This window comes from Raphanus sativus, unplaced genomic scaffold, assembly GCF_000801105.2.
Source record: "Raphanus sativus cultivar WK10039 unplaced genomic scaffold, ASM80110v3 Scaffold0013, whole genome shotgun sequence".
In the NCBI taxonomy this organism is placed as follows: Eukaryota; Viridiplantae; Streptophyta; class Magnoliopsida; order Brassicales; family Brassicaceae; genus Raphanus; species Raphanus sativus.
Window position 1 is genome coordinate 25,942 of NW_026615339.1, and position 12,117 is coordinate 38,058.

The 12,117-nt window shown below is 35.0% G+C and overlaps 2 protein-coding genes across 3 annotated transcripts; one reads left to right on the top strand and one right to left on the bottom strand.

Annotated features, from left to right (window-relative positions):
• Positions 1 to 1,190: 1,190 nt before the first annotated feature.
• On the bottom strand, positions 1,191 to 4,075 carry LOC108846734 (transcription factor FER-LIKE IRON DEFICIENCY-INDUCED TRANSCRIPTION FACTOR-like). Of its 2 annotated transcripts, none has more exons than XM_018619936.2 (4): positions 3,547 to 4,075; positions 1,887 to 2,081; positions 1,523 to 1,699; positions 1,191 to 1,425 (listed from the first exon to the last, which is right to left on the bottom strand). In XM_018619936.2, the coding sequence occupies exons 1-4, from the start codon at positions 4,012 to 4,014 to the stop codon at positions 1,324 to 1,326; spliced, it is 942 nt and encodes a 313-aa protein (XP_018475438.1). In that variant the 5' UTR covers positions 4,015 to 4,075; the 3' UTR covers positions 1,191 to 1,323. The 2 variants fall into 2 exon arrangements, with proteins under 2 accessions (XP_018475438.1, XP_018475437.1); XM_018619935.2 differs by having other exon boundaries at positions 1,191 to 1,449.
• Positions 4,076 to 8,206: 4,131 nt separating this feature from the next.
• LOC108845128 (uncharacterized) lies at positions 8,207 to 8,650 on the top strand. The gene has a single exon (XM_018618390.1). It carries the CDS (start codon positions 8,207 to 8,209, stop codon positions 8,648 to 8,650), a length of 444 nt encoding a protein of 147 aa, XP_018473892.1.
• Positions 8,651 to 12,117: the final 3,467 nt, after the last annotated feature.

The following is a 12,117-nucleotide window of genomic DNA, read 5'->3' on the forward strand; positions in this document are numbered from 1 at the left end:
AAACTTAGATTAACTTAAAGAGGAGGAGGAGATCCCTCACGTAGCGGCGGTGACGAGCACGGTTCACCATAGAGAGAGATCGGCGGTGATAAAGTTTTTTCCTCTTTTTCTCTCTTGATAAATATGGAATTATAAAAGAAGAGATTATGGACAGAAAAAAAGATCGTGGGTTTGTGGAATATATCTAAGAACCGTTAAATGGTTATTTTTTTTCTAAAAATTATCTATTTTTGCTATTTTTTATTTTTTAAATATTTATGATGTGGTAGAATTTATGATTGTGATTTTTCAAAAACTGTTTTTTTGGTTTCGATTGTTTTTATTTATTTATTATTTTGTAAAGCTTTTCTTGTGTCACTATTTTTTTTGACATCAAAAATTTATTTTATTACTCAAGTTTAATATGGTTTGAATAATTTTTTTTTGCGTTTTAATATATAAGAAATTAATTACAAAGCAGTCTTTCCATTAATTAAATAAAGGTGAATGGGGCTAAAGACTGTTCGTCCACTTCACACGGAGGAACCACTTATTATACGCCTCCCACTCATAGCACGGAGGAACCACTTATTATACGCCTCCCACTCATAGCCTCATCGGAATATCTTTCCAAAACTACAGGAGAGGACACACATGATGATTGATAAACATTGCCAAATTTAATATAAATTAATAAATAAAATGAATAAACAAAACAAATCAACGTGTCAGAACTATAAAAACCTCCCCCAGCCTGTATTTACACAAATCTATTTTTTTCTCTCCCTTAACAGCTAAGGTGTGTGGAGTTTTTATCTCATTCAGAATTCCATTAAATAATTACACATTGAAGATATTTATTCTATTTAAACGAGTGTTTCAAGAAAATAAAAAATAATAAAGTACTAATTACCTGTTTAAGAATATAAACTTTGAAATTACCAAAACCGTTCTAATTTTGAGGTCTGTGAAATATTTGTATGAATGGACATTCAATGTGAAAGAAGGGCTGAGATTTCAATGGTACTAATTAAGATCAATAGCTGACGATTATGGGGATTTTTTTTGGGTATGAATGTTATGAATAGCGCGGTTAGAAAAGAACTAGATGGAGAAAGTTTCATGAAGAATATAATCAAGATATAGAATGAAGAATGTGAATGCTCTTCCAATAACATCACTCTCTTATGAAAAACTTAAAAGAGTTGAGATTATAATCAAAATATAAATATTACTCATCAACTTTAGAATTAAAAATTGTATCCATGGAAGTTATGAAACATACATAAAGGAGGACAATCAATGACATACAGATCCCGGTATTAATCAGATTGCATTATAGAATCAACTGAATGCTTTGATGAATTCAAAACCTTGGTTTAGAAGTGATCCAGTAATCCACAGCTTCAGGTTAGGCAAGTTTAAACTCTGTTCAAAACATGTCCCCTGTTTCCAGCAAACAAGTAAAACCTGTAATTAGTAAAACGAGCATTCGGGTTAGACAAACAAAACAAAAAAGGTAGAAGGGGACAAGTTGGTTTACATCCAATGTATATGTCAAGAGGTATGTGTCAGGAGAATGAGAGCTTAGATTGGAGTTTTGCACTTCGAAACTTGAAAGAGACTCCAAACACTTGTAGAGTGATGGAGCAACACCTTCTCCTTTATTACAAACCAATCTCACATAAAACCCTTTCTCGTCTACTTGTATAACATCCATCTAACACACATATACAAACTTTTAACAATTGGGATGTAAATGGCAAATAAAACTTGCAAAAAAAATCCGCAGAAAAACTAATAAAATCCTCACATAAATCAACTTCTCCTACTTTTGTTCTTGAAATTATTGCTATGCCACTTTGTGAACAAGGTTTTGATGATTTTAAGAAGATTGGGTTTAATACCTGAATGATTTTCTTGGAAACAGGAGGGTTGAAACCGCGACGAGTCTTGTGAGCATCTGGTGAAGGTTCTTGGTACCCTCCAGTAGAGTTTAAAGAAGCTTCAAGGCCAGCGATGTCGGCTTTGAGTTTCTTGGCTTGTGATTGCAGTTCTTGAACATACGCCACTGCATCTCCAACTATAGATGCTTTATCCATCTAATGCCACAAATTCAAAAACACTCTTCTTTTTTTTTTTTTTTTTTTGAATGAATGTTAAATTTATTCATCAAAAAAGCCTTACTACAACAAGTGCATACTGTTTAACTTGGGCAACAAGCAATCAAGCTAACTAACAAATCAAATTAAAAACAATCACAAACTCTACTCCAAAGAACACAACTTCTAAGAAACATCAACTCCAATCCCTTTATCCCCCTCAAACTAACCATGAGACACAAGTTGAGTTTGGGAGTGCTATGAGTTTCTCCTCATTAAAACCATCAATAGAGAAAACCCAAATGGGACAAAACTCTATTGATGGAAAAAGAGTAAGAAAACTCATAGCAAGGGGATAGCAAGGGGATAGCAATCTTGATAAGAAAACAGCAACTCCAGCATTTAAAACACACTCTACTACCCAACTCAAAGACCTCACATCGAAGATAAAAAGCTTAATGTCTAGCGCTAAACCAGTAGACCATTAACTCCTCCATTCCTTTAACCTTCTTCGACCTCATCAAACTGATTCTGTTCCTTATCCTCTTATCTATCATTCTTTGAAGCACTTGCATTGGAAGAATCTTTTCACCATGTCTGATCCTATTTCTTTCTCTCCAAATCCCATAGATCACTGCTTGAAAAGCATAGCGAAAACAAAACAGTCTCTTCTTCTCCCAAGTCGAGTCACTCAAAAAGAAAAGGACCTCAGACCAAATCTTTGTATAAGAATTTCCCATAATCCCTTTGGCAATGTACTCCCAGAGACTAGAAGTATACGAGCATTCAAAGAATAGATGAGCTCTAGATTCCTGACTTGCTTTACAAAGAACGCAAGTAGAATCAACCCCCAAGCACCAAACAGCTACTCTATCCATCGTAGATAATCTATTGCGAACTGAAAGCCAAGTAATAAAAGAAAATTTTGGCGTACCATGAGCAAACCAAACACCTTTTACCCAAGCTCCAGTCGGCTTCTTTACTCTAATCATCTCCCAAGTTTCTTGAGTTGAGAAGCTTTCTTTATAACCTGACTCTCTTTTCCATAGAATAATATCATTCTTCTCCGGATTAAGAGAATTCGCAATAGATGTAATCTCTGCTTCAATTTCATTCAGAACACTCACACGATGTCTTCTTCTTCTCCTCCTAAGGCTCAACACTACTTCTTCTACTGTTGCATTTCTGTTAACACCCATATCAATCACACCACGATCACCAAGCAAGTCAAATAACACTCCTTTTTTAGACCAGTTATCAAACCAAAACGAAGTAAATCTTCCATTCCCCAACTCTTTTTTATAAAATGATTTAGCCAAATCCCTCAACTTAAGCATTTTATGCCACATCCATGATCCCAATTGCGTATTGACTCTAATTTCCAAAAACACTCTTCTCAGTTTCATGTTTTTTTTTTCTCTCAGTTTCATGTTCTCTATCGTTAATTCCAGAGAATGCATTTTACCTTAGTAATGTTAGGAACAAGAGCTCTCAATGCGTAGAGCTTATCCTTCATACGACCTCTCCTTTTCCTCTCAGAGATCAAAGTTTTCGACCGATTTGTCCTCGTCTTACGGCTTCCATCAGTATGCGTCGTGGTGGCTGAAGAGTCTTCGCAGTCGTTGTAATCGTCGTCACCGCCTGCTTTAACACTCTCTGCGTCGAGGCTGCGGAAGGACTCGGCGACATTGGAGTCCAAGTCAGGCAGTTCATCGAAAAGATCATCGACATGTGTTGGGATAAAATGGTTCTCGTCGACGAAACTTGGACTGTTTTGGAAAGGACCACCAAGATCGAAATCAAGAGATGGGTTTTTATTGCTTTGATCATCTCCTCTAATAAGGTTTATGAACTGATCGAAGTTTGGATCGACCAAGAAGTTGTGTAGTTCTATGTCGCTTAAGTTTGAAAGAACATTGACTGTTCCTTCCATTGTCTTTTTGTCTGTTTTTTTTTTAGTTTTCTTGTCGAAATGAAAAGAAAAAAAGACAAGAAGAATCTTAAGTTTCTGACCACGAAAGACAGACAAAGTGAGTTTATATATAGAGTGAATTTTTGTTTTCTAGCATTTTTAAAATGAACGTACGAAATAGTGTATAGAAATCGACAATAAAATAAGATGTACTAGTATCTTATCAATTTTTTTTAAAACTAAGTTATTTTAAAAGTATCAAAAACCATTTTATAGTTAAGGTATTAAAATTGTTAATCACAGATATATACTACATTTATTGTCAAATTTTAGTTATTTTGTTTAAATGTCTGGAAAGCTGAAAAATTTATTGATTTACAACACAATGAATAACATTTTAAAGTGGATTACTATAATTAAAAAACAGGATTGTAAAACCATACCCATATCTAAGGAAGGTTCTTTCAGACTTGTGATTTTTAAAAATATCGTGGACTATGTATAAATTATATATCATTTTTAAGCAATGACGTGTAATTATATTTTAAAAACATGAAATTCTAAGGGGGGAAGTGTGAAAAATTTCCCAGTTAAATATTTTGCAAACATATTTTGCAAACATAAATAGCTAGCTTTCGGGTATAATAAGGTCATGTAGTTGTAATTCCACCAACTAGTTCACTTTTAGCATCTTATTTCTAATAATTAAAAATGTATATTATCGCAATAGCCAACCAAAACAACGATTCGCAATAACGAAAAAAAAAAAAAACAATTCGCAATAGCATTCTCTGAAAATATTTTTCCCCGTGTGTTTTAGGGTTCTTAGATCTCTTAGGTGTAGCTCAGATTAACATAATTACATTAAAACACAACAAAAATGGAAATTATTTAACAAAGAGAAAAGGAAATTTACTTAGGGAGCTTGTTAGTTTTATTTAAGTTTATTATAAGTTTATTTCGTTAACGTCTTGATAATGTCATGCATGACGATTGATTACGTATAATCTTAGCTAATTTTTATATTTATTTTTCGCTAAAAAATCTTTGCTTAATTGACTCCCAAAATTTATTGTCGTGTTGCAAGACAATTATATGTCTGATATGGGAATTGATGTCTAAAGCAAAACAAACACGAAAAGAAAAGAAGCTCAATCACATTGCTGGGTAAATAATTTTAAGATTTCGTAACAGTGAGTACATAATTTTATGATCTCACAAAAACCAAAGTAAATTTCAAAAAGAAAAACGAGAGTCGAAACAAAGAAAATATAAAAGTAATTGCAATTCTTATTATTTTAGAGTAATTGTAATTGGTAAACATGTACACTTGTTAGCCCAAGTTACAAAAAAAAAAAAATAACATGTACACTTGTTGAATAAAATCATTAACTTGTCAACTTTGCTACAATATTAAAACAAATGAGATTACTTTATCATTTTTTTCTTTATATTTTTTTTTGTCAATTTGTGGTTTCACAACCGGTGGTGGTGGTCTAGTGGCGTTTGAGGGATTTAAAAAATCCAATAAGGCAAATCTGGGTTCAAACCCCACCGACCACACGGATATGAGCTATTGCTTTCGGCTCATTTGAATGCCCAGGAGAGGGTCTATCCGTGGGATGTACCTCCACCCGGGGGTTAGACTTGTGTCATCATTGACCCGGGTTTAACCTTTTTCTTTAACAAATAAAAAAAGAAAAAAAAACTTGTGGTTTCATTATCCATTGGGCAAAGATTACAAAGAGACTCAATTTTGACCAAATAGAGTCCAAAACATCAACAGATAACGATTACATGCTAAGTGACGCGTGTGAGGACTCGTGGCATAACTCCTTTGTCGAGAAGGAAGAAAGACGGTGCCGGATAACTCGCCGGTAATCCATCCATCTTCATCTCCGATCAGTTGAGACTGTTTGCATGTTCTTCGTTCCTTCAATCTTCGGTGAAAGAGAGATCTTCAATCCAAACTGGTAGAATATGAGTCCAAAGAACACTTTAGTAGAAACGAGCACAGAATCTTATCGGAACACTGTCTATATGGCAGCTCCAACTCATCTAAATTCTGGACCGGATCTCCAAAGCTTGTTCTAAACCTCAGTTTTTTGACCTTCGTGAAAACTCCGCACGATTGAAAGCGAAGATTAATACCACCTCCGAATCAAAATTCTGAGCTTTTCTAACCAAAAAAGAAATCAAATCTCTCAATCAACTGACATCCCCATCTACCCAGAAGGAGAAGAACTAGATCTAAAACTTTATTTAGGTTCAACACAAATCAGAGAAAAGATAAGATTGATAAGCATCTCTGATTGGCCGACCATAACACTACCAAAATCGCCTAACGAAACAGATTATCGCCAAAGCGAAAACAAAGCTAGATCCGCTAAACGGAAAACATAACTCGGTTTCTAAACCGAAGGTTTGTATTTTACAACAAAAAAGACAAATCTCTATCTCCCTCTGAAAGATATGAAGGTGAGAACAGGGAGAAAAAGAGAGAGTTGTCTCAAAGAACTCTTATGTTTTTTATATTTTAAACTCTGATCATCAGTTCTCTTTCTCCCTTTCATTTATGTTAAGTCCTTAAAAAAAAGAACATGACAGGCATTCAGCAAAGTGCATCCATGAACCATCGAGGAAAGAAACAATGCAACTAGATCCATAGGTGTGGTCCTTCATTTGTTTTCTTCTGAATTACTTTTTTTAGCTGTTCTAAATCTATTATATTAGAACAAAAACATAATCTATTGATAAATATTATTTTTAGCTATATATTTTATTTATTTAATAAATTATTCCATCAAAGTAAATTATTAAAAAATTCAAATATAAAAATAAAAAATTTCAAAAAAATAAAATAATAGTATACCCGTTTTTTATAAGGACGGGTCAAAACTAGTCCCCTATATATTAATAGAAAAATATTTAAAAAGTTGTAATCTTAAGTTTGTAATAATTACAAAAAAATTTTGTTGAGTTGTCAATTAAAATGTCAATTTACCTTACATGACAGTTTTTCAATCAATTGAAAAAATGTTGGTTGAAAATCGAATATGGATTCGCTAAGGATATTATATAAATAAAATATATTTATAAGAACCGTATATAATAACACGAGCATAAGAAGATTGTATATTCAATATGGTTTATGTTTAATTAACTAAACACGAGCAGAAGAAGATTGTATACTCGATATGCATTATTGTTATTGTTATCTAAACTGTACTTAGAAGAACCCTATGTAATAACACGTCTGTTCTTCCATTTTGCTTAGATTTCTGAAGATTACAAGAAAAAATTTTAACATAGAATTTTTGTGCTAAGGACAATCATATGTTAAGAACTATATAGGATTGTATATGATCACGCTGTGAAAAGTTGTTTGTTTATGTAACACGGATGCTGTGGCAATATTGCTGATTGCATAATGTTTATTTATTGCATATATTAGACTTAATTCTCTACTAAAGTTGCAACAAAACCATAGAAGACTAATATATAAGGGATAAACTTTTTTATATTTTTATTTCAAAAACAGAAGAAGGTGGTCCTGTTTGTGTATCGTTGATGTTGGTTTGATGTAGAAATTATTTTTTAATTGAACCGAACGAAATAGAAATAAAAATGTGATCGGTATAAGATAAATTAATGAACAATATCGAGTTGAAAGATTGTCTTACTCTTACGTTTGTTATGTTTTCCTTATTGAAAAATCAATTAAATATTATTAACTTAAAACTGTTATGATTAAATATCAGATATAATTACCTTGATACATAATTCGGTAATATATACTTAAGGAAAATCCCTATTTAAAATGCAAAAACTTTGTCACCAAGACAAGATGGATGTTTAATAAATTTTCATTTTCTCTAAAACTATAAAGAATTTTTAATATTTTCTTGTTAATTCATGTATATTAATCAATATTTGGGATACTGAATGAAATTTATAATTTAATAGGTGATATTTATGAGGTTACCAACATTCATGTTAATTAAATTTTCTAGCTAATATGCTTTTAACTCATACATGTTGTATGTTTGCTAATGTATTTTATTTTGACTTTTTGCAAATTATGCGTCAGTTACATGCAGTGTATGGAGAATGATTGTTAAAAGATGGATGTTGGAATTTTGTTGTTGATCATTTGAAAGGGCCAAGAATGTTCATTTTGAGTGAAGGTGCGACACATGCTCAACTTGTTGCAATGGCTCAAGAAGATTATAATCTGGACATGAACACAGAGTCTGTGCAGTTAACCTACTCATTACCAGAAGCAATGATGCAACAAATGGCTTCAGACACCCCTCCTATTCATGTTACAAGTGATCGACAACTTCAGAACTTGCTCAAAGAAACTAAAACGCATGAATTACGTCTTTGTGTATCAAGCCTTAGCAAGATGAGAACGGTTTCAGAGGAAGGGGAAGAAGATGATGAAAGGGAGGAAGCTGATGAGAAGGATGAAGATAATGATGATTTGACTGAAGATGAAAATCATGATGGGGAAGAGGATGCTGATATCCATGATGTTGCTGGAGCGGTTGATGATGATGATGATGATTACAGTGAGTATGTAAAGGTTAAAGATGTGGATGAGGAAGAGGATGTTGATATGTGTTTTGAAGATTTCAAAGGGACATGTTGGTAGTGAAGGAGGAAGATCGAATGCTAACAATATCTATGTCAACCAGAGTTTCGCTAGTAGGGATGCGCTGGTTTCAGAGTTATGGTTGACAGCGGTGGGCGTAGGTTCTCCTTCAGAATATACAAGTCAACGAAAACTCTTCTTGTGACAACATGTTGTGTTAATGGTTATGGATGGAATATCAAAGCGAGTATCAAACATGGGACACAAAAGTTTTGGGTAACCAAGTATGTGGAAACTCATACATGTTCTGTGGCAGACAGAATCGCTCAGCGAAAATATTGTATTCCGAAATATATTGGTAACCTGTACTCTGAAACAAACTCCGGTAAGTCATCTCGTAAGTCTTCTATATAAGACATAAAAGAAGATTTATCGGTAAGTCGTCTGGTAAGTCTTCTGTTAAAAAGCCTTGACTTACTAGTAAGAAAATAGTAGAAGACTTACACTATCCACCAGCCATGCTAACGGGGTTCAGAGAACCTGATAAAACCGACTTGGACATCTACGTGTTTTTATCCAGAGGTGTTTTAAAATAACTGCAAAAACAAAATATAGATAATCAATGAATTTTTGTAGACTAAAGCAAGCTATTATGGGACATTTTCTCACTTACGGATCAAGTTTCAGCCAGTAATTAAGCACCTTCGTCATCTTCTTGTCAACGAGTTTAAAAGGATCATAGCCTTGGGCAACCTTTTTGTTTGCTGTGAAACAGTAAGTTTCCTTGCTCGCTCACTCTTTCCACAGACATGTACCATAGTAACCTCCTTCTTTACCTGCCTTCTATTTTCCTCCTGCTGTAAATCTGAAACAGTGGATACTGTCTTGTCCGATACAAGAACACTAGGTTCACAACTCGGTTGTGGAGCTTTCACAAGACTTAGTTATTTCGAGGAACTCGGTTCTCTGGACCCACTCCTTTCTTGGGCGTCATTCTGTCCTGCTTTCGCCCCATTCGCCCAATTCATACTTTCACTCTACAATTTCAATGTACAAGATGTGTTTCTAAAATATTAACCAAAAAGCCAATTCAAAAATGAACAAAATCCATACATAAGCAAAGATCTAAGCACACTAGAAACAAAGCACACATGTTCTGACATACAATGGTTCATCCAAGCACACACAAAAAACAGAGCACATCAGTTCTCATTCCCCGGGTTTGTGCACACGTTTTGGCGGGCTCGAAGTTGTGATTTGTAGATCATTAGATGCAGTTCTTTTTTTGGTGATTCCCACCTTTTTCTCCACAACTTCCATCCTATCCCCCAGTAACTTGATATCCCTAAGGCACGTCGCAAACCCATCATTCATGGAATTAACTATGTCCCTGAACCTTTTTTCAAACTGCTCTTTGGTCATCCCACCAAAAGTCGTAGAAGCCTCTGAACGAGCCTCTGTAGGAGGCACTTTACTAGCCTTTGCAGGTGCCTCAACAATAGCCTCTTTACAAGCTTTCTTCTGAGGTCTTCTAATTTCTTCCTTCACAATAATCTCTGTCTTCACTGCACTCACTTCCTTCTTCACAACTGAGTTAGTACCAATGACTTTCCAGCAATCCATGGTCCACTTTCATTTAGGTTTCGCATTAAGCATGATTTTAATTATTTTATCTGCGGCAGGGTCCTTTACATCAAAGTTCCGTCGTGGAAACATTTCACCAAAGTCCTTCTCAGTAAAGCTGATCATGCTAGTCTGCAGTAAATAAATGATATAAACTTAGATATTTGATGGATTAAGAAAGATGGAAGTCTTCCAGAAAAGACTAGCTAAGTTATAGATAAGTCTTCTGGAAAACTTTCCAGAAGACTTAATTATAAGTCGTCTGTGAAGTCTTTTCTGGAGGACTTTCCAAAATACTTATCTAGGTCATCTGTGAAATCTTAGGGAGTGAAGTTTAAGTACCTGTCTGCAGATAGCATTTTTAAAAGTCTGCATTCTTTGCCACCCTTGTAAGCCATAAACAGTTGAGACGGTCTGTCTGGTATGGGTTTCCCATGAGTAACACCAAATTCTGGCAGAACATAGTACACCCACACCTGGAGAACTTGTATAAACCCATCAACAGTGTAACCAGAAGTCAAATCTTTTCCCTTCAGAGAATTCATCAGCACCTTAAACGCCACTCGACCCCATGATAATTCGCAAATTTGTCTAAATCCATCACTAGCCTTGCAAGACTAACCCGTGTATCGGTTGAGAACTTTCTCCCTTTAATGAATCCAGTGAAGATGGCAAGGTATCGCAGCCGCATGCGATCATCCCGAGATCACTCTTGGCATCTCTCACATGCTGCTGTTATCTGTTCGGTTGTTGGCCCAACATCGACATCAACACCCATCATCTCCCAGAAAGTAGTCATCTCCTTCGTAATCTCACACCTTGGATTTTTCAGGTCCTCGATGTAATCACAGTTTAGACTAGTGAGGTATTCAAACTCTATCAGTGAAAACCTCACCGTTTGTGGACCAATGAAACTCCAGAGCTCATACTTCTTCTTGATGTTAAGTGGAAACTGAGTATATAGTGAACCAGCCTTGAAGCCACACCAAAATCCAGCTCCTTGAACTTGATGAACACTCCCAACTTTGACTCATTCAGCTCCTCATATTCGTCAGCATGTAGAGCTTTCCTTAGAGCACTAAACAACTTCGAGTCATCAGTATGATACGAAATTCTCTTGACTGCAGGGGGCTCTTTCCCTAATGTATATATCCTCTACGAGAGTTCTGGTAAATCCATTTTCCGGTCCGCAAAACAATTACAAACAAGCATCACAAACAAGTATCTCAAAAACATAACAAACACATTATTATTAATACAAATACTGGAAGACTTGTATATCAATTTAGTGAGAAGACTTCGTAGAAGACTTCCTGAAAGTCTTCCAGAGTGTAAGACTTTCAAGAAGTCTTCTACGTAGTCTTACTCTAGAAGACTTCCAGGAAGTCTTCTGAGTACTCTTTTAGTAGAACACTACAACAATCATCACAACTATATGATTAACAAGACAAGACGGATAACTTACAGTCGGAGAAGATATGGTCAAGATATGGCTACCAACGATACCGGCGGTTACAGATCTGCAGCAGATCGACAAAAAAAAAAGAACCAAGACTATAATTTTTAGGGTTTTACGGTGGCTAAACGCTTTAAGACAAGATAAATAATTTACCGGCGGCGGAGTTCAATGAGACGCGGTTTCAGATCTGAAAAAAGGAAACGGATGTTCAGTTTAAACTACTAAAATACTATGCGGCATGAAGGAGAAACAAGATTCACGTAACAGGAGAGTTTACCGGCGGTGTTCACGACGATTGACGACGGAATACGCGACGAAAGAAGAAATAAAAGAGCCGCCTTAAAAATCGTCCTTGGGGAGAAACGGTACTAGGGTTTCGTGAAGTCGTGAAAAAGTGAAAAAAATATTTATAGTCTGGTAAATGATCCGGTTAGGTTTAAAAGTA

Coding starts and splice junctions, on each gene's coding strand:
- LOC108845128 (XM_018618390.1), top strand. CDS start 8,207: ATGGCTCAAGAAGATTATAATCTGGACATGAACACAGAGTCTGTGCAG.
- LOC108846734 (XM_018619935.2), bottom strand. CDS start 4,014: ATGGAAGGAACAGTCAATGTTCTTTCAAACTTAAGCGACATAGAACTA. Junction 2,082..3,546: donor TTGTTCCTAACATTACTAAG/GTAAAATGCATT, acceptor TTGTGGCATTAG/ATGGATAAAGCATCTATAGT. Junction 1,450..1,522: donor TCTTGACATATACATTGGAT/GTAAACCAACTT, acceptor TACTAATTACAG/GTTTTACTTGTTTGCTGGAA.